Source organism: Papilio machaon, chromosome 10 (assembly GCF_912999745.1).
Source record: "Papilio machaon chromosome 10, ilPapMach1.1, whole genome shotgun sequence".
Taxonomy (NCBI): domain Eukaryota; kingdom Metazoa; phylum Arthropoda; class Insecta; order Lepidoptera; family Papilionidae; genus Papilio; species Papilio machaon.
Window position 1 is genome coordinate 1,579,107 of NC_059995.1, and position 22,072 is coordinate 1,601,178.

The 22,072-nt window shown below is 37.1% G+C and overlaps 3 protein-coding genes across 3 annotated transcripts; 2 read left to right on the top strand and 1 right to left on the bottom strand.

Annotated features, from left to right (window-relative positions):
* Nucleotides 1–2,153: 2,153 nt before the first annotated feature.
* On the bottom strand, nt 2,154–2,944 carry LOC123721315. The gene is made up of 2 exons (XM_045679771.1): nt 2,260–2,944; nt 2,154–2,179 (listed from the first exon to the last, which is right to left on the bottom strand). The coding sequence occupies exons 1-2, from the start codon at nt 2,942–2,944 to the stop codon at nt 2,154–2,156; spliced, it is 711 nt and encodes a 236-aa protein (XP_045535727.1).
* Nucleotides 2,945–6,795: 3,851 nt separating this feature from the next.
* On the top strand, nt 6,796–10,311 carry LOC106713358. Its single transcript, XM_014506161.2, has 6 exons — nt 6,796–7,044; nt 8,551–8,669; nt 8,851–8,942; nt 9,129–9,424; nt 9,494–9,666; nt 9,830–10,311. Exons 1-6 carry the CDS (start codon nt 6,865–6,867, stop codon nt 10,305–10,307), a joined length of 1,338 nt encoding a protein of 445 aa, XP_014361647.2. The 5' UTR covers nt 6,796–6,864; the 3' UTR covers nt 10,308–10,311.
* A 1,142-nt stretch (nt 10,312–11,453) lies between these two features.
* LOC106713349 lies at nt 11,454–17,988 on the top strand. The gene is made up of 4 exons (XM_014506150.2): nt 11,454–11,708; nt 16,093–16,249; nt 16,785–16,904; nt 16,981–17,988. Exons 1-4 carry the CDS (start codon nt 11,664–11,666, stop codon nt 17,916–17,918), a joined length of 1,260 nt encoding a protein of 419 aa, XP_014361636.2. The 5' UTR covers nt 11,454–11,663; the 3' UTR covers nt 17,919–17,988.
* The last annotated feature ends 4,084 nt before the right edge of the window (nt 17,989–22,072 follow it).

A 22,072-nucleotide genomic window follows, 5' to 3' on the forward strand; every position in this document is an offset into this window, starting at 1 on the left:
CAGCGCTGACAATCTAAACAGGTTTTTGCCCATTCACGACAGTCTTTTCTAACACTCGGCCATACGTAGCGTTCTGTGACTAACTTCGCTGTTGTATTAGCGCCTGGATGGCTCAACGAATGTAAACAATCGAAAACTTGTCTACGGAAAAAATTTGTAACAAACGGCCTAGATGTCGGTGTACTTACGTCGCAGTACAATGGGGTTCGACACCCGGGCAATGTTAATTTTTCTAGACGTAACGACGAACCTTCAGTAATTAATTTTTGAAGTTCGGGGTCCGTAGCCTGACTGTTAGCTAGGGCTTCTAAGTCTAGAGGTTGATCCAACGCTTCGACACGCGATAAAGTGTCGGCAACAACATTATCCTTACCGGAAATATGGCGAATATCCGTAGTAAATTGAGCGATATAATCTAAATGCCTATACTGCCTAGGCGAACAGTTTTTCTTCCTTTCGTGGAATGCGAAACTGATCGGCTTGTGGTCAGTATAAATAATAAAATGTCTAGCTTCTAACATGTGCCTAAAATATTTAATGGCTTCATAAATAGCTAATAATTCTCTGTCGTAAGGTGAATACTTAACTTGAGATGGACTTAATTTGCGCGAAAAGAATGCAAGCGGTTGCCACGCGTTATCAGTAAATTGTTGCAATACAGCGCCGATAGCTGTGTCCGATGCGTCGGTAACAAGTGCGAGTTTCGCTTGGCAATCCGGGTGCGCTAATAACGCAGCGTCTGAAAGGGATTGTTTACAGCGCTCGAACGCATCGAGTGACTCATCTTTCAATGTTATCGGCTGGTTGTTTTTTACTATGCCAACTAATAACTTGTTTAGTGGCGCTTGTAATTCTGCCGCGCGCGGTAAGAAACGTCTGTAAAAATTAATCATTCCTAGAAAACGCCTAAGTTGACGAATGTTAGTAGGAATGGGAAAATTTTTAATCGCTTCTATCTTACTGTCTAGTGGTTTGGTGCCACTCGCGGAGATGTGATATCCTAAAAATGACACTTCTCGGGCCCCGAAAACGCACTTAGACACATTAATAACCATACCGTAGTCCTTTAAACGTTGGAAAATAATACGTAAATGGTCTTTGTGTTCTACTTCGTCCTTTGAAAAAATTAAAAAATCGTCTAAGTAACAATAACAAAAATCAAGTCCCCTTGTCATTTCGTCTACAAACCTCTGGAACGTTTGGCTTGCGTTTGAAAGACCAAAATTCATATACGGGAACTCATACAAACCAAAAGGGGTTGTTATTGCAGTTTTGGGAATGTCCTCTGGACTCACAGGTATTTGGTTGTACGCTTTTACTAAATCCAGTGTACTAAACACTTTACACCCTGCTATACTGTGAGCGAAGTCCTGTATATGCCTAATAGGATACCTATCGGGAATTGTCCTGGCATTTAACATCCGATAGTCACCGCAAGGACGCCAACCGTTGTCCTTTTTGGGTACCAAATGTAACGGCGACGACCAAGGACTTTCAGACGGCCTAGCGATACCGCATTCAATCATGGTCTGGAATTCTTCTTTAGCGATTTTTAATTTGTCAGGAGCGAGGCGACGAGGTGAACATGAAACTGGTGGTCCTGGTGTTGTGCGAATGTGATGTACCGTGTTGTGTGGTATGATACGGTGCGTGCCGGATGGTCGAGTAATATCGGGAAAGTCCGACAAAATTTTGTGGTAACCCGAGTCACCCGATTGGACTTTGACCGATGAAATGTCGTTGCATTTAACTCGCAACGCACAAGCTGTTACAAATGTTGTATTGTCAATAATACGTTTGTTACGACAGTCAACTATTAAATTGTAATGATTTAAAAAATCTACACCTATAATAGGTTTAGTCACATCGGCAACAACAAAACGCCATTTATAAGTTCTACGTAAACAAAAGTCAAGTTGTAAATGAACATAACCATATGTGTTTATACAAGAACCATTAGCGGCACTTAGCTGATACGTAGTCCGGGCACGACGCTCTCGCAGCAGCGATCGCGGGAAGACACAGAGGTCGCTCCCAGTGTCGACCAGGAACTGTGTCTTGGATTTGCGATCGGTGACGAACAGGCGACCAGTTGAAGAAGGGCAATCGTCGGTCGTCATTACCGATTGCCTCTGGAGTTTTCCGACTTGAAGTCACATGGGGGGCAGCACTTTGTCGCCTTGTCAGCGAATTTAAAGTGGTACCAACAGACTGGGTGTCGCCGGTAGCTGGACTGGGATCTCGACGAAGAGCGCTGACGGTCGCGTAGTCGGGACGTGGTTCTTGATCTGCCGCTTCGTTGCCTGAGGGCCAGCTGTTGGACCTCCTTTCGTAAAGCAGCGATCTCCCTGGCCAAGTCGACATTCTCACTCTGTCGGCTGGTTGATGCCACCTGAGGTGTCGAGGGGACCAGGTCATTGATCCTATCTGCTATGTCCGCCATCTCTTCAATTGTGGTAGAAGTCTGTCCGGCCAAAACCGTCTGAATGCCGGTAGGTAACCGGCTGACCCAAACTGTCTTCAAAAAGTCGGTTGAGATTTGCGATCCGCCTAAGCTCTCAAGATGCCGAAGAAACTGTGACGGCTTCCTGTCACCCATCTCCTCATGCATCAACAGCTGTGTCAACTTCTTTTCTTTTGATGCACTTAGTCTTTTAATCAGCTCCGATTTCAATTTTTCAAATTTGTTGGTGGAGGGTGGATTGACAATTAAATCCTTGACCTCTTTGGAGTATAGGTTTCCCAGCTGACCAATGGCATAATTAAATTTGGTCGAGTCGCTTGTGATGCCGGCAATGCTAAACTGACCTTCCACTTGGGCAAACCATATCTCGGGTTCCTCCGGCCAAAACGGTGGTATGCGAATTCCAACCTTACATACATGGTCAGAAGGTTCATTTTGCAAACTTCGTGCCTCCTGAAATGCATCCTCGGTGTTGCTCATCTTGATGCTCCTCGGGGTCACCAATGTGGTGTGCGGTGTTGGAAGGTGAGAGATGCGGTGATGTGAGGGTGTGAGGTAGCGAAATGATGCGACCGTTATTCACAACACAATTTATTCTCACTCGTACACACACCAATAAATAAATAGAAGGAGAGTACAACACAGCGAAGAAAAGTAAAAGTAACAGGAGAAAGAGAAATATCACTGTTCGAGAAACAAAGTACACGTTGAGAAATCGTAAGCGGCGTGGTATATCGCGGCACTGTAAAAACTCCACTGAAGTCCGGTGCGTGTGCAAAACCGGTCAGTGACCCCCGCTCAGCTGTGCGTTGCAATTTTGAAATTACCAATCAGAGGTCAATAAAATTAGTCGTCACGCGCGACGTCGACCACTCGTCAAGCACCTGTATTTATGTGTGTGTGTGTGTGTGTGTGTTATGTAAGAGTGTGTATGTGTAACTGTGGAGTGTTTTTTGGAATATGTAGAAGGTCACCTACACAAGCTTTTTAATCTTCCCAATTTGCTTCAAGTGAATTAAAACAGTTTTATCACTAACATCGCAGCCTGCAGCTAACTCGGACGTGGTTTGCGATGGATCTGCTTCCACAATAGCCTTCAACTCTTCATTATCAACTTGAGTCTCAGGCCGTCCACGGGGCTTGTTCTGCAGATCGAAATTTCCAGAACGAAAACGTTGGAACCAAAAACGAACTGTGTTTTCTTTTGCAACACGACCGCCATACACATCATTCACCCTTCGAGTCATTTCCGCAGCACTAGTGCCACGGCGGAACTCGTACTCGTAAATAATGCGATATTTTAAGTTTTCCATTTTGTAAAATGAGTGACGCAAACAGAAAAAAACAGAAGAAAAAAAACAAATGAATGACGGTCATCGAACCACAAATACATGAGTCTATAGCTGTACAAATTTGAATTTGGAATTCCTTACCAAAGAGGAGAAATTCGTGATTAAAGTGGCCAGTACGAAAAACGCCAATTTCATATGTAAGGACTAGGGCATCGAAACTCGGTTCAATTTTGAAAACCCGGGTTTTCGGGTCTAAGAGTATCAAAACCCGAGTAGACCGGTTTTTTCGAGCATTTCGATCTTTCCATTGAATTTTTTTAAAATACACTAATCTGCGTTTATATATCGATTTCCTACAATGAATACAAAATGTAAAGGAAAATAAAATGTCAATTTCTCGCAGGTCTTGGTCTGGCGGTGGCAAATTTTCAAGAGGTATATATATATTTTTTGGTTGTGCGTTTAATCAGATTAACAATTTCATTTATCATTTCATCACCTGTAGGCCGATAAAAACAGTTTTATCTTCATTTTCAAAGTTCTCAAAATATTTACCCGGATTAGTCAAGTACTGTAGTGTTGCTGCTTGAGTTAGTCTTCTTTTTGCGTATCGTTTGCCAATGCAGTTGCCATTTTGTGACTTTTTTTTTTCTCTTTATTTTTATAGGGACTTTGGTTCATATGAACATGTCAGTCCCATAGGAAACAACTTACAATATCATTACACATACATTTACAAGAAAATAACAACAACAAATAAAAGCAAATAATGATAACAAGAAAAAGTATTTACAATTTTATAAGGCCTTCAACACCATGCTGCGGACTCCGTCTGCTAGGTCCGACAATGGTTGGGCCAAGGCACACAGAAGTTCGCCAACATTGAGTCTCGACAAATTGTGCTTTCTAAATAATTTTTTTCTCTCATTTTGTGACTTAGTGGTGTCTTCATTTGATCCATTTTCTTCAAAGCAAATTTTAGGGAAACATCAGCTGTAAGTAAAGTTGCATCGCGTCGATATAGCGCCTCGATGACAGTTTTAATAACATCCAATATTTTATGGATATTTCTCCAGTCATCATCAGTAAATGCAATGTCTGTTTTTAAAGCAATTAAAGCTTTTGTAATAGATATTTTCAATTTCAGAAACCGACCTAACATGGCAGAAATGCTACTCCAGCGCGTTTTCCCATCTAACAGCAGGGAGTACTCCTGTCCAAATCAGCTCTGACATGTTTTTGAAGGACGTCATCGTTTTTTGTCGATTTTTTGAAGATTTTTACCACTTTTCGTACTTTTGATACCAGATCGTTGTATCTAAAATATGGTGAACTGAAAGACCCCATAAACGAGGATTCATTATTAAGTTCAACACCATCCTCGTCATTGTCTGTAGAATTTGTGTCGTCGTTAAATTCTACAGTTCGCAGTGTTTGAGCCAATACTGATGAAGGTAAATCTTCATCCTCGTCAAGTTCGGCAAGCTGAGCGACGTTTTCCTCGAAGCCGGCATTGTGTTTGTACATTACATCCACAATTGCCAGCTTAACAGCATGAGCGATGCATAGCTGATGGTATGACTTAAGGGACTTCCCTAATGCAACCACCCCCATATTCGTCCAACTTGGCCTAAATCAATTGTACGCATGAGGCTGCAATCAAGGACCTGTGAATGCGTATGAGACCTAGATTTCGAAAACTGCTATCCCTTGCAAAATTTGGTGAATGTAAAGTGAGCCCTATATAAGTTCTATTTTTATTAGATGTCCATTCATCGAATGATATCGCACAATTGATAGGAACGTAGCAACGAAGCTACGTTTTACATAATAGTTAATAATTTATCAAAGCGTATTTTTATTACATTTACTTATTATTGCATTCGAAGTGGCTTAAACTTAATAAATTACAAAAACAAAAGTTTTAAAAAAACCCGATAAACCCGAGTTTTAATAATCAGACCCGGGTTTTTTTGTAATCCTCAGAACCGGGAAAAACCGGGTTTTTTCGGTCCGGGTATACCCGGTCTCGATGCCCTAGTAAGGACCTAATATAAAAAAATGCCAACGTCTTTTTGTTGCACACTTGAAATAATTGAATTCATTCAGTAAAGAAGCTAAGTAGCAGTAATTCAGTAATAAGTTGTGAAGAGAGGCGATAGCGGTACATTAAGTATGAAACTTAAGTAGAACTTTTGTCTTCATCGATGAATGTTCTCTAACCGTGCCAATTTCAAATTTCATCCATTAATAATATTAGTAAGAAGTATGATATAAGTAAAAGGGAATAAAACGTTACCTCTAATGGAATAAATTTTCACTACTTGACGCTAGATGGAAGTAAGATCAATTTACAAAAAAAAGTAATACAAAAAGTGTACTGATTTGAATGAGATGATTTCTAAATTGAATTCAGTTCGTGAATTAAAAAGGTTTTCATTGTTTTTAAGACATATTTGAAATAATTTCAATCAAATGTAATCTTATATAATAAACACAACAAGGTTTGAAATCCTCTAAAAATTCTTTAGAATTATAACAACAAATCAATATCCGAAAGATATGTTTATTTTAGTTGCAGTATGAGCATAGTCGCTTATTTTTGTTGTCTAATCTCCTTTTTAAGTAGATTAGAGACTTTACTAAGGAAAATATCAATTATAATGATGAATTATTTCTATTATAATGATCATGTAGTTTTTAAATTTAAAACCGGAAGCTGAATTAAAAGAGAATGAATACTATAAATTTTTCTAAATTTAAATTCTTTATTGCATTAAATATCCGCTTAATTGTCTTCCTTTCAATTTTAAAATTAAAGTTATTGATTATAAATTACATATGTTTTGTATCTTACTGTTTTTTCTACAAGTTGTATTCTTCATATGTGAAATTAATAAATAATTTAAATAATTTATAATTATGGGTACATAATTTGATTTTTGTCAAGGCCAAACATCGGGCCGCCATTTTGTTTATTGGATCATAATTTATTTGTTGACTAGAATTTCATTTCTTTTTTTGACGCTGTCCAGAGGTGTCATACGTCTTCTACATCATATTTAAATATTATAATTATATAAGTGAAGAATCGTATATTAGATAGAAATGTCTCCTATTAGGCAGCATTATTCATCAAGTACCGTTAATCAGTATGAATTATCATCAAGATTACTGTCGCTAACCGAAAATGACGCTTCCTACACTTTGACGCAGATCAATGGACAAAGAATTTTTAAAAAAGCTCCTCATGCTTGGCAGGGACCTGAACCATCTAGAAAATGTGAGGTAAGTATTGATAATTATGTGTGCTTTGTACATGAACTATCCATGCAGATTAAAATTGAAATGCCCGCCATTGTCGAAGTTACGAAAACAGAATGTAAATAAATCGTTGAATTCTAATTAGTATTTGTTACATTGGTCTACCGAAAACCAATTTGATTAAATGAAGTAAGTAGTATGAGGTCGTTTTTGGGTGTTTAAAGTATTTTAGATTCCACAAATATCTTTGTGTACTACGCCATTTTGAATCTTTATAAAATTGATACATTTATTTTGTATTTTATTGAATCAATTTACATGGTTAGTTTATAAATGTTGACAACCGGATATGCAAGTCTTATTATTATCACACATTACCTATCATCGTGATTTTAAATTCATAACTATAGCGTTCCTGGCCTTCAGGAAATATTTGATTGCGTGTATAGTATAGTTCTTTTTTCAAATATCTTGGCGGCCCAAGGTCATCGGCGCGATGCGCATTTACCTTCTCGCATCCCTTAACGCCCCGCTATACCTGTGTTCCGTATAACGACTTTCGCGAAGTTAAACGGCCGCCAAGATATCTCAAAACTATACCTATCATTTTCTTTCCTAGCCAGTCTGGGCCTATATAAGTCTAGCTGAAACAGGACTGTTAGTTGGTTATAAAAAAAAAAACTTAATTAATAGCCAGTGTGTTTTTCCAGACTATGTTCTACATCTATGCCAAATTTCAGCAAGACCTTCGTTCTCGAGATAATAAGATGATTTTCGATCGTGATTTCGTTCGTCAGGAAGATCATTAATAGCATACGGTTTCTATACTATTTTTGATTTATGTATCTCATAGCTCTCAATCGTTCGTATCATTTGACAATTTTAGGACTGCTACGGAATCTGATTCTGATGTCCGGGAATTTATTTAAAAATAGAATTATCGCCATTTGTTATCTATATATATAAAAGAAAGTTGTGTTAGTTACGCCATTTATAACTCAAGAACGGCTGAATCGATTTGACTGAAAATTGATGGGCAGGTAGCTTAGGACCAGGAAAGGGACATAGCATAATTTTTACCCCGTTTTCTATTTTTTAATCCGCGCGGACGGAGTCGCGGGTAAAACCTAGTTTCAAATAAGTGGTGCTTTACACGATTTCAAATGAGCGGATCGTACGTCCAGCTGCCACAATTCAAGAGCTGTTTATGGTTCATTCTTGTCAAAGATATACAAAGTTTATTAAAGATAAAATTTGTACGAAGGGCTTTGGCCTCCCATTGATCGTCTTAAATATTTTTCCCCACTGCCCATTCCCACGTTACTTTGATCAGATTGATAATAATTATGATAGACTTCATGTGGGAGGCCTATTTTTTCTGCGACCTGCGACCGTTACTTCGCCACTGTTTTAGGACTTCGGTCGCATCTAGTCGTCCGTTTTGCGAGAAATAAGTCGTATTTTTTTAAGAGACTTTATTTTTGTGTCGGGTAAAGATGAAATGTAACTCTAGTATTTTATGTGGCACAGGTTTTTATAGGAAGAATTCCTCATGATTGCTTTGAGGATACATTGGTTCCTCTGTTTCGCCGGGCCGGTGATTTATTTGAGTTTCGCCTGATGATCAACTTTTCCGGATGGAATAGAGGGTAATTTTTTTTATTAAACATTAATATAATTGAAAGTTTTTTTGTATATTTAGTTATTTATAATATAAGTTTTATTAGTAAATTTGTCGATCTGATAATGCGTTATCTGTTCAGCTTGGATATTTAATTCTCTAAGAATATTAGTTTGATATTGAAGAATTTACGCAAAACTGTTGTATAGGTACGCGTTTGCAATGTACGCAACGGAAGCTGAAGCGAGCAACGCCATCCGTATGTTCAACAACTACATGATCAGACCAGCTTGGCTCCTGGGTAAGTATATAAAAAATATTGCTGTAATTATAAACAGTGTTGCCTGTTTCAAATAAGGTACACTTTAATATTTAGTCTATTGGTGCTTCATTTTTACTAAGTGCTTTTTATCAATACATCTCTTACAGTTGTTTATTTTCACAGTTTAAGAAGTGACATAACATTTAATTAACGTATCATTGGTAGGTGTATGCCCTTCAATTAACAATTGCCGCATATACATCTCTCGCATTCCGTCGACGACGCCGTCGGCCGACATCGTGCGGCTGCTGTACGCGCTGACGGACGAGGTGCAGGAGGTGCGCATCCGGCGATCCATGGCGTCGTGTGCCGCAATCGTGGAGTATCGCTCTCACCGCGGCGCCGCCATCGCGCGCAAGGCGCTGGTGGCCGCGGCCTCGGCCGCCTGGGGCGCTGGTGCGCGTCCCGTTGTCGACTGGTCCCTCCCGCACTCGCCGCAGCTTCTGCGCCAGTATCGTGAGGTAGCGCATCTTTTTTGTTAGAGGCGATATTTGACCAACAATAAGCTTAATATTTTAAATAAACATTAGGTCGGACGCTGGAGCCCCGAGCGTGGCGTGGAGCTGGTGCGTACGGCGGAGGAGACGGGCTCGCCGCCACCGCTAGCCGCCACCGCCTCGTACTCGTTAGAGCCTTGGGTGCAGGTGCGCCGCATGCGCATGATACACGAGGCGGCGCAGCGCAACACGGCCGCGCACACTGAGTTAGTTGCACATGATGACTGATTTGCGATAGACCCAATCGCCCAATACCTGTTTGATTTAATTATGTTGAATAGACAGAAATAATAACCATTACTGTTTAGTGTTTTAAAATTCCTATAAATTAATATGCACAATTTAACATTTTGAATATATCTATATCAGTTGGGGCAATAGCAGCATGTCCAATGACATGGGCCTGTTTACGACGTCGATGGCATCACTCAATCTCGGCGGCGGTCTGGCCTTGGAGGAGGAGCGCGCCGTGTGGTCGCCCGTCGAGCCCGCCGCGGTCGCCGAGGACTATGTGCCTGCCTTGCAACGCAACGGTGGCGAACCATTTATATTCCGTAATGGGGCCGTAACTCCCGCACCCCGCAATGGCAGCGTCCCTACCTCACCGTTCAATATTGATTCGGGAGACGGTGCATGCAACGGTAATGTAGCTGGTGCAGCTCGCAACGGCACTGTGCCGCTGACCTCGGCTGCTGCCAGCGGCGGTCTGGGCGGGTTGGGTGAGCTGGATGTCGGCGGCGCACCGCCCGAACCTGACTCGTTCCCATCTCCGCTGCCGGGCGACTTCAATCCGTGGACCGCCTATCATCCGATGCAGGACTTCATCGGCCGCAAGGCCAGGGAGTGAGTTGGTAGCCCTTGGATTAATCACTGTGCAGGTGCTCTGGTTGTTTTACCTTTATAGGTCTTGATTTTATTGAATGGTGATTTTTTAAATTAAATATTTTATGTATCCCATTATGATTATGCATGATTATGGTAATGGCAATAACATATATAAAATGAAATTATTTTATCAAAAGTATATATATGATGCATACTAAATATTTTCAACATATATATTATGTATGTCATTTTGATATCTAGCCCTGCACAGTTTATCCAGCATTTATTTTTCTTAATGTTGTTTCTTTGTTAATGTTGATTAATTTCTTAAATGAATTAGGAAATATCGTCTCTTTTGTTAAAATTTGCATGCTGAAGGGACCACAGGGTTGTGTAGTATGGGCTTGGGGCAGGTTTATCAATCATTTTTAACAACTGGTTGTTTTTTTGCTACCTTAGATAATCTAACTAGATAATGCTAATTGATAGAACTGTCCCATTCCTGTGACTAATCTTCGTTGAAACGGCGACATTGAGAAGCTTGTTGCTTATTGCTTTGAAGACCATCTATGATTCGCTCGTCTTGATAACGTTTCTCGTGAAATTCCTTTTGCATTCACTGTAAAACAAGAGAGGTAAAAGAAAATATTTTAGAAATTTTTAATTTAAACTTATATTTTAATTAAGAATCTAATTGGAAAGTACAATTGAATGTATTAAATTTTATGCCTTTTGTAAGACGAAATGATATATTTAAGCGTGTGGTTTTTCATTGTTTAATCATTTAGAATATGAATTAAGTACAACCGCGGCGGAGCGAGGTCTCCTCTCTCGCTATAAGATAACCGCACGGGAATATATCTAAGTTTTTGAAGTTTTTTTCAAAGGAAATATTCATCTTATTGTAGTTTACTATTTCTGTCTATCAATTAAGTATATTTAAAATCAGGTTTTAAGAACTTAAATCAATTTGGAACTGTTTTCTCTGCATTAATAGAGTATACATGCATTATGAAATTGGCAAAATCTAAACCTTTTGTAATTCGAAAATATGAATTTATCTCTCGATGTTTTATTAGTTTTTAACATGATAATTATTGCATGCCAGTGAATTAATTAAATAAATTTAAGTATAATGTTTTAATGTGTGGCTTTGGTGTTTTATTTCTTGTCCGTGTGTCCTCGGTGATGGATGTTGGGCTTTTGGTGTTGGGCTTTTGGTTGATAGCAGTTTGTTGTTGGTGGAGGTCGTATCAGACGTGAGTGTGCGCTGGTGCGGTGCGGCCGTGCGTTGTGGGAACTGAGCTCGCCGCAGGCATGTCAGTGTTGTGACGGCTGGTCCTCTTGTTGTGTAACGACGGCCGCGCTAACTGCCGCGATGCCGGTCTGTGACAAGTGGGTCGCGCTTAAGATAGTGGAGTTCGTGAGTATATTTACAATGCTTAGGAGAAGATAGCTTTAGGGAAAATTGAAGTTCAGTCCCATTAGTATAGTAAGGGATATTAAATTGCCTTATTTTTTTGTTTTTATTGGATCGCTGACATTTTGAATAGGTATGAGATCTCAACTTTTATTTATGAACTAATTACCAATGACAAAAAAACCTTAAAAAAACTAAAAGATCCGACTGACACTCATGAAATAGTTCTCATCTATTGCTTAAATTTTAAAACAGATTTGAACATTTTTAATTTAAAAGAAAAAGATTTGGCAATGTTAAAAAAGTAAAAGTGAGATTTGTTTTTTGAAATTCTTGAAAACTGAAATAACTGGTGAGTCATTTCTGAGATTGGCGCGCGAAAACAATAAACAAAGAAGTTCTTAAGTCTTGATTTAGCCCCTTCAGTGATAAAGATAACGAATTAAAATCCTTTACCAATGTATTGTACCTGTTAATTTTTATTATTTAATTAATAATAAGGTTAAGACTCAGAAATTAATATAATAGTTTGTAAATTAAATTGACGTGTACCCTTCAGACAGTATCGCGATTTGCTTGTATCCACCGTAATTATCACTGTAGTATTCACACGGCTTAGACAAATTATTTGCTAAGTAACAACATAATAACAGTCAATTAGTTTCCTCTTATATGAATGAGATTGTATGACTGTGACTCATTAGCTTACTTAAAAATATTTATAATTTGTTTTGAATATACTCCTAATGGAAAAGTCAATTATCGGATATGGGTAGAGACTATTGACTTCTAAGACATTGTGAACCAAACAGAACGCGATTTGATGAAGACATGATTTTGGTTTGTTTTATCACTTACCAAACTCAAAAGTGTCTATGTAACACACGTATACTGTTGAAGAAAAGTGTGAAAAATTTTAGCATAGTTGGCAACGTATAGAAAGATTTAGGGGCACTAAAGGTTTAAATTAGGTAAATTTACTTGGGTAGGTTTGTGTGGACGAGTTATCTATCGTTTTTGGCCGACTTAGAAGTAGGCAGTAAGTTTTATCAGTAACATTACCAACACTTAAAATATTTGCGTAAAAGTTACAACATTGTGTCTTATCTTGACAAAACGGAAGAAACTTTTTTATGTTTAAAAAAGTTAGGACATTTACATGAATAAATTGTTAGTCGCTAATTGCAAATGAAATTTGGTTGAAAATTATATCATGTATTCCAATTACGAAGTTTTTAGATGCAGCGGAGTAAGTAATATTTGGCGTTACTTCGCAAAAAAAATTATGTGTGACAAATAATTGTAGGTAACCTACCTATGTGAACTTACCTTGTTTAGGTTTAAAGATCTTTATTTCTCATAAAAAACACAATGTTTCACTTACAATGAGAAAAATAAAAAAAAAGAAGTATATATAACATACAGGCTTGCGGGTTAATACGTAATATCGATACAGAATACAGGATTAATATAAAATAAAATAAACCTTAACACAACTATAGAAAAGAATCTAAATTGACAGGAATTACAAAGTTATATATGTAGATAATATTGAGAGATTATTATAGTTCAGCGATGATATATGATTTAAGTTTATTTTTGAAAACATTAATACTGTTACAATTCTTTATCTCGTCCGGCAGTTTGTTAAACATTTGAACGCCTTCGAACAAAATAGTTTTATTTCCATAGTTAGTTCGCGGAGTAATTGATTTTAATTTGTGTTTGTTACGTAAGTTATGTTTGTTATCTCTTTTTTCGAGTTTAATGTTAGACTTAATGTTTTTATTTATTATGTTCATTATGAGAGTACAAGTTTTAAATTTAAACATTTTAGTGACATTAAGTAATTTTGTTTTATTATAAAGTTCATTAGTTGGAGTTCGGTAATCAAAATGATATAATACCTTTATAATTTTATTCTGTGTTCTTTGTAATGAAAGTAAATTAGTCGATGCTGCTGATCCCCATATTTCCATTAAGTACTCAATATGCGATTTTACTAGAGAATTATATATAACTGTCTTAACTCTTTTAGGGATACAGTGAGCTGCTTTGTAAAGAGCTCCTAGGACTGCTTTTAATTTTGACTTAATCGTTTCTATATGCGGCTTCCATGTTAGTTTGTCATCTATTACTAACCCTAAATACTTTTCTTCATATGATCTTTGAAGAGTGTCATTATTTATTTTGGGGGGAACAAAATCTGGTATGGGCTTATTTTTTGCTGTTAATATTATAAAAGACGTTTTCTTTATATTGATTGTTAACAAATTATTTAGGAACCATTCATTAAGTCTGTCTAAATCGTTTTGAGCATCCGTTAATAGAGTATCAAAAGAATTACCATAGTAGAATAGGCATGTGTCATCCGCATATAGCGTAAGATGGCCTGTGAGACCTATTGTATTAATATTGTTCATGTAAATCAAAAACAACAGTGGACCTAATATTGATCCTTGTGGAATACCAAAATCATTCAGTTCCCGAATTGAGCTTTTAGAATTACCGATTTTAACGATCTGCTTCCTATTCTTTAGATAACTTGTTAACATTTTGAGGGCTGTTCCAGTAACACCGAGTTTACTTAATTTGATTAATAGCTTTTGGTGACTAACAGTGTCAAATGCTTTTTTTAAGTCAATAATAATGTTTTGCGCAGTAAATCGGCATTTAATGAAAATACGATTAAACCTACAGCAAAATAATGTGAGCCGTCATGGGACGCCTGGCAGATGTGAAACATCGTGTGTGTACAAGTAAATTGCATAAAAGATAATATTATATATATAATATATATATATATATATATATATATATATAGACGTTTCACATCAAAAATGATACAACCTTATTACAGGACACGTACTTATAATTCTTAACAATGAACAATGCGATGGTACAACGACCTAATCGTATGGACTCAAGTCCTCCAAGTTAAGCGTGAAGTCTTTTGCCTTTGACGGCACTGTCCATCGTGGGAACGACTTTGAACAAATGTTTTATAGCGTAGATACGGTCTTTTCCCTATACGATGCATTCATTATAACGTACGTGCTTTACCTTATCTAATCTAATATCTAATATAATAATAAATGCGAATTTTTATATGGATGGATGGATATGGATGGATGTTTGAATGTATCACCGGAACGACTCAACAGATCTTGATGAAATTTGGCACAGATGGAGAACATAGTCTGAAAGAATATATAGGCTACTTATTTTCTTTTTTAACTCCGCGCGGACGGAGTCGCGGGCGACAGCTAGTAACAAAAATAAAAATGTTACAATGAAACGATGTACTGTTAAGTACAGTTAAATGATCGTAGTCAATTGATAACTAAAATTACGAATACAAGTTGCTGTTCTGTTCCCACTCCAGAACAAAAACACCTGTACAAAAACATTAACATCTCGGTTTTTTTTAAGAAAGTGAATCTTTTCCAAATTGACAATTTGTTTTGAAACAAGTGGCAATGGAAATTGGAGACATGGTTAGTATTTAGCGAAGTACATACTGTTTATTTTATTATCACTTTATTGAAAGCAAACTTAACATTTGAAAGTCTCTTATAATTTATTGTTTAACCTAATGCCATAGAACATGGTCAATTATTTACATAAGTTTGACACCATGTGTTCCGTAACGAATGCGCACGCGCCTACGCAACGTAAACTTACGACGTGAGGTAATAGGTGACCAAGACACGGTTACAATCATTTCAACATGGAATCTCTTATAAACAAGAAGCATTCGTATCGATGGCCATAGAAATTTATAAGATTAGCAATTGGGATAGGGAAATTATATAATCTTATAATTTGAAAATTAAAACTGGTTCTACGTACTGACTATGGACTTTTTCGGTCGTCGATCAAACGTCTTCGATCGAAAAATTATACTAAAAAGATTTCTCGAATTCCACCTTAAAGAATAATCTTTGTTTTAGGATTTTTTTTGCGAATATCCTTTTGTTCTCATCGTTTTTAAACTGGCAGTTTTACCCTAACACAGAACAATGGATTATATTTAGCATTTATTTTATAATCAGACTTATTTCACATTGATGACGCATCCTACTACTAAAGCATTGTGTTACAAATTTATTAAAATTTGCGTCTAGTTTTTAATTCTAAATCCAGGGTCTATTATCACTTATACTAGTTCGATCTTAACTTACTACTAAGCTAATGAACGGGGGTTAATTACACGGAGAAATGCTTCGCCCTCATCTAGACCAGGATAGATTTTCTTACTTTACGACATTAAAAAAAGATAGAAGTTGGGTAAAAATGTTTTACGCCTATATTCTTGTTATTTGTAAACAGAAACTGTTTAATGTACCTACGAATACGTAGTTAATTCTATACCATGTGTCGGCAGGTGTTCTGCGTGTCGTGCCTAGTAACGAAGCGCGTGTCGTCAGACGATGAGGCTCGCTTGGCGCTGCTGCTGCAGAAGCTGTCGCGCGAGTGGTCGCTACTCACCTCCGTCACCTGGAACTCGGTCGGCGGTGCCTTCGCTGACGCCGTTTATGGAGGCTAGTAATGTACTTTGCTAGTACCTTTACTTAACCTTACTTCCTTAATCTTAAAGTTACTTTTAATACGCGCAAGATTAAATCTATATAAAGTAGGTATAAATTAATCACGTCATCTGTTTAAAAGCACTTGAACGTTCATCAGTTTGCATACTAAACTCATCACAACGAACTAGTTATAATGCATTGCATTTTCAATGTACTTGTTACATTGATTCTATTTCCTCATATAAGTACCTATTAGCAAACAAACAGTAGATCATACGCAAAATGTCTTATATGTAATATCTACACGTCATTTTTTACAACGTCTTGTGGGGAAAAGCTTCCGCTGTATTTGCCCATGTATCACCAACCCACGCTATGACTTTGACATATCGCAATTTAACGCAAATTGGCACTGAAATAAGTAAGGAGTCGCCATAAAACCTGTAGCCAGTATTATTTCTATATCACTTATTTGGCGTTTGCTGTTTTGTCTCGTTTACGAGCTATTTTGTAAAACAAATTTAATAACGTAGTATTTTTTTTACAGGTTACGTGATTATAACCTTCGGCTTGATAATAGCGCGAGTGTTCCAAGAGATCCCGCGAGGACGACGGATATTGGAGGGAATTTTCCTCGGCTTCGGGTTGCTGTTCTTCCTAATTCTAGGTAAGTCTATCCCAAACATTCTGTTATATAGTTGACCAATTTCAAATTCAAGTTTAAATATACGTTTTATTTCTAGGAGGTCTAGAATTGGCATCTTTGGACTCTATACCGAGGAACTTAGTGGTTAACGCGTCTGTTCTCGGATCTTTCTCTCTGGTAGTCGCGGCTCTTTTCCTGCTCGATCTTATGGGCCCCAGAACTTATTACGCCAACCACCATGCTCAAACTCTTCCAGTTTCCTCACCACAATTGAGAGAGAAAAAAGTTTCCATTGTCACTGCGCCGACAACCAACGGCAGCTTAGCTAACGGAAAAGCAAACGGTCATGCTCCCGCCGAAAGACCGAAGGATCTAGATTTAGAAAAGAATAAAACCGAAGAAGCCACTAAGAAGTTTGACACCGATCTCTTCGACGAGCATAAAAATGGTTTTATAAAATTTAATGACGTTATTGAAAAAGAATTGGAGAAATCTAAATTCGGTTCAGTTCGTAATGGCGGCGTAGAGAACGAAAATTATATAAAATTAACAGACCCTCTGACTGAGTCGGATCGTATTCACTACGAAAGGGAACTTGCTAAATTCAACGAGAGGTACTTCAGGGACTTTTTAGAGAGGGTCGAAGGAAAATTGTCGGTTAGAGAGGATTACTTGCCGGAGCTGCAGACGCCCGTCTTCTCGAAAGTGAAGACTGGGCGGCTGAAGAGTTTGTACGACGATGTCTCGCCAACATATGAACAGAAGCGACAGTCGAAGTCTCCCTCTAGAGCGAAGACAGTTAGCCCTCCGACGTTACAGCAGTTGGAAGATTACCTCCGAGGTTCGACGAGATCGCGGAGGTCGGAGACGCCGGCGCTGTTTCCCATGGAGCCGATCGAGGAGCGGGATCGTGAGGCGGGGGAGACGGAGGGACGCGCGTCAGGCACGCCCACGGACCCCGGCTACGTTCAGTACACAGCCGGAAGGTGGCCCGACACACGCCAGATACGGACACCAAGGCACAGCCCCACTTAGACCTAAGGTTTTAGCTTTATGATTTATGTGACATATTTTTACAAATGAACGATTACATATTTTAAACCTTTGCAAAGCAGTTTCATCATTTTAATATTTAAAAAATGTCCTGAATTAATTTGAATTTTTTTCATCGAACAATTCACTCGAAACGGATGTTAAAGCGTAATATTTCAACAGAATTTAATTAAAAATGATCTCAACATGAATTTTCGCAAAACATTTGGACAAAAAAATGAATGATTAAAATATTTTTATTACAAGTTAATTACTTTAATGTGTATAAACAGTGCACGGATTTGAGCATGAGTTTTCCCACTTGGCCAAATACAAAGAATTTTCACACGATTTTACAAGTGAACAAAAACATCAGTAGTTACCCATGACCGCGGCGGAAAGGATAAGGAGCAATTCAATTATAATTCCGGGAAACATTCTATTCTACTCATATTTTAGTATTTCAACTAGTGTCAGACCTCTGCTATCAACGAACTCGCATGAATGTAACCTTGGATAAGCTTTGCTACGAAGACAAACATACGTAGACAATTTTGATTGTCGAACATTTTACGGCTTTTACTGCAATGATTTTAACTTTTTTTAAATATACAATTTACTTTTTTTCGGGTATTAACTCTATATTTTTTATGGTTTAATAAGATCCCTGAAACGCAGATAACGTCCTCTATCACCAGAATGAGTAAAAAAACACGATAGTAATTTTTTCCCACTTACAAAGCTAACCTTATAACGTGCGTAAGGTAAAAATGTTGCAAACTTTGCACTACCGTGTTAAAACATATCGTTCATACTCCATTGCTAATGAAGTGAGCCGGTCATAGCTCAATGGGTGCCATAGTGTATTGCACAGAGGAGCACAGAGGTTGCAACACTACAGTATAAGCGTACTCTTGACCTCACACAAGCCTTGTGAGACGACCTTCAAAAACGATTACCCTTCTGACTTTGGTTCCTTTTCTAATGTTGTATAAAAGATTAATATATTGAATTGATGTTCACACTATCGAAGAGTAGTTGTAGAAAGAACCCTACATTTAGCAAGATATAAGGTTATTTTATTTTTTAACTACATAAGTATTTTTAACTTAATAAAACTTCGACCAATAACATAATGTCTTAGTTTAAAACTCTGCGGGATAGTACCAAGTCAGTACCCTACATAAATTTTGCAATCCATTTTTGTAGCTTGCGTATAAGATTTTAAAGATTTTGTTGCTACTCTTATCAAGACAATCGCAGTATACTTCCGCAAATGGTTTTAAATAAAGCATTATTATGTAGTGTGTTTTTGAGTAATTGCTTTATTAATATGAGTTGTCAAGTAAAAAAAAAAAACGTGGGAGAAAAAAAACTTAAAAGCAATTGACATTGTGCGTGATCGGGTAAGGAACTGTCCCATTACACACCTCGCATGGACTGTGGTCTGTAGACATAATTACAGTACGATCTAGTCACCTGCCATTACTGCCGCTTGACAATTACAAATTGTTTTAAACTTGACGAATGTTGAACTAGATGTATTGTGTTAATTTTTTTTTTGTCAGTGATTTCATAAAGTACTACGTTGTCATAGCAATATAAGTATCAACGGCGGTGATTACTAAATAAAAAAAATGTTTATCTGTATATGACAGTCTAAATTTTATCCGAAGATTGAAGCTTAGTAATTATAACGAATTTCTGCATTATCTTCTCACAATTTTGAAGTAGTAAAATTAAATTTATCTAAATCATATCAATGTGTTATCTTAATTTTTTTATTAAAGTAGTAATTTAAATAATTGTGTTTTGAAAATATTAACAAAACAATAAATGAAGCGTACCGGCCGCGGCGGTCGGTGACGATTCTCAGCATTTCCCACGCACCACAAACTACCGACCTTAAGTTCAAAACAAATGCTTGAACAACATAAGTAAACTATATTATTATCAAACAATTTTATTATAAACTAGCTTTTTCCTGCTACTCCGCCCTCGCGTAATTAAAAAACTAAATAGCCTATGTGTTCTTCCAGACTATGTTCTACGTCTATGGCAAATTTCATCAAGATCTGTTCAGCCGTTCCGGAGATACCTTCAAACAAACATCCATCCATCCTTCCATTCGTCTAAATATTGGACATCCAGCCATCCGTCTAAATATTAGACATCCATCCATCCGTCTAAATATTCGCGTTTATAATATTAGCGGTTGCCAGCGACTTCGTCAGCGGAATAAAAAAAATGTTTAATATATCATAATAATTAGCAGGAATTTATTATAAAGCCAACAACGTTATTTATAGGTAGTTAATACCTAATTTATAGTTTCTGTTTTTGAGTGGTGATGAGTTTTTTATATTGTCCTTTGTCTAAAGATTCTAGCTCCTTATTCTCTCTGTTTCTTCTATAAGGATATTCATTAAATAAATACTTTAACATAATTTTCTGTAAATATCTTGTATTTTTTTTATTGTTGAGTACAAAAAAACTAAATTACAATATTAACTTATGAGTAAGCGACCAAGGTCGGCTTTGTTTCTACATCAAATAAATTATTAGTTCTGTCATTAAATGGTTGATAAATTAACCTACAATATACAAATATATTTGTTACTCATCTAAAATAAATATAAATGTATACGTGACTATAACAAATTTGTATCTGTCCGTGCGTTGCGACCTCACTTCACGCTGAGGTTAGAATCGCCGGATATACGCCGTTGCCAATACCACATTGTCTATTATACATTTATAACATCAGCTCACTATACGTCTCCACTGAGGGACTCAGAGTGTACCCTAAGTTAGGGGTGATTAGGACAAAGTCAAGCACACTGACTTAGTGCGGGTTGATTGACTTCATAATTAATTTCTTCGCAAATATGTGGAGGTTTGCATCACAATGTTTTCCTTCACGGTAAGAACGTTGGGTACATGACGGGATTCGGACCCAGGATCTGTAGATTTCAAGTCAAGTGCTTAACCTTTGAGCCTCCGACGCTCTTATGCACTTTATATTGTAAAATTATGTAAATATATTATTAGTATTTCTGTCCACAATAGAACAAGTAATTGGCAGTATGTGTACATATATTATTGATGAGCATATCGCATTTTATTTGTGAAGTCCTTTCCTTATAGAGGTGTATTGTATTACTACAATATAATTTTTTAAAGAGTGCGAGACAATATTTCTGTTTGTGTTTCGGCAGTGAAAACTTACAGTAAGAAAGGCTTAATCACAAGAATGTTTACTTTGAAAATGTTCAGTCACACTGAACACTAACGAGTGAGCACGGGGTCAGAGAATAATGCATAGCCTTGTAGTTGGAGACGCAGCCGTCGCCGCGTAACAAAGGACACTTTTTACCGCGTGAGAAACAACCACAACTGATAACCTTCGGCCATAGACAGGTGACCTATCCTTTATGGTAAATCACATAGACAGGGCTGGGCCTTTTAAAACGTATACAAAATTATAACCATCGACAAAAAATGGATCATGAAAATTCTTTCAAATACTCCTTTAGTATCTATATTTAATCTAATCTAATCTAATCTATATATAATCTATTATTTCATATATCTATTTTTAGCTTCTTTTTATTCAATATTTTTTTTAAATGTTAAATAAAAAATAACGGCTTATGCGGTTTTTTTTACTTTAATACTAGCGGTCGCCCTCGACTTCTATAGCGCAAAATTACCCTGTAATATACTCACGCGCATCAGCTTCGCATTAAAATCGGCCCATCTGTTTCCAAGATTACTAGGAGCAGACGCGGCCTTGCGGACAAACATATAGACAGGTCCAAAAACATTAAAAATTGTATATTCGTCATGAGTAAGGTTAAGGTTTTTGTGTAAAATTTTGTCTTTATTCTGTTTCTTAAGTCTGATATTTAATCAAAAATTAAGAGGGATAACGACATGTTTTTTTACGAGTGTTTCAACAGTGGAAACCCACAAGTGAAGTCAGAAATATTTTAAATGTGAAGAAAACAAGAGAATAAAAAATATAACCTTTATTGATATCTACAATATTTACTTATTACACATCGATTAATTTAAATATATTAAATCATGATAACGAATAACTTCCTATAACATACAATAAACATGACTCCGAACGTCGCCGTCTTTGGACGCGC

Excerpts from the sequence above, each read along its gene's own strand:
- LOC123721315 (XM_045679771.1), bottom strand. The coding sequence starts at position 2,944 with ATGAGCAACACCGAGGATGCATTTCAGGAGGCACGAAGTTTGCAAAAT. Across the intron at positions 2,180-2,259 it reads CACGTCCCGACTACGCGACC|GCGACAAAGTGCTGCCCCCC; the intron begins GTCAGCGCTCTT and ends TTCGCTGACAAG.
- LOC106713358 (XM_014506161.2), top strand. The coding sequence starts at position 6,865 with ATGTCTCCTATTAGGCAGCATTATTCATCAAGTACCGTTAATCAGTAT. Across the intron at positions 8,670-8,850 it reads TTTTCCGGATGGAATAGAGG|GTACGCGTTTGCAATGTACG; the intron begins GTAATTTTTTTT and ends ACTGTTGTATAG. Across the intron at positions 9,425-9,493 it reads TTCTGCGCCAGTATCGTGAG|GTCGGACGCTGGAGCCCCGA; the intron begins GTAGCGCATCTT and ends AATAAACATTAG.
- LOC106713349 (XM_014506150.2), top strand. The coding sequence starts at position 11,664 with ATGCCGGTCTGTGACAAGTGGGTCGCGCTTAAGATAGTGGAGTTC. Across the intron at positions 11,709-16,092 it reads CGCTTAAGATAGTGGAGTTC|GTGTTCTGCGTGTCGTGCCT; the intron begins GTGAGTATATTT and ends ATGTGTCGGCAG. Across the intron at positions 16,250-16,784 it reads CGCTGACGCCGTTTATGGAG|GTTACGTGATTATAACCTTC; the intron begins GCTAGTAATGTA and ends TTTTTTTTACAG.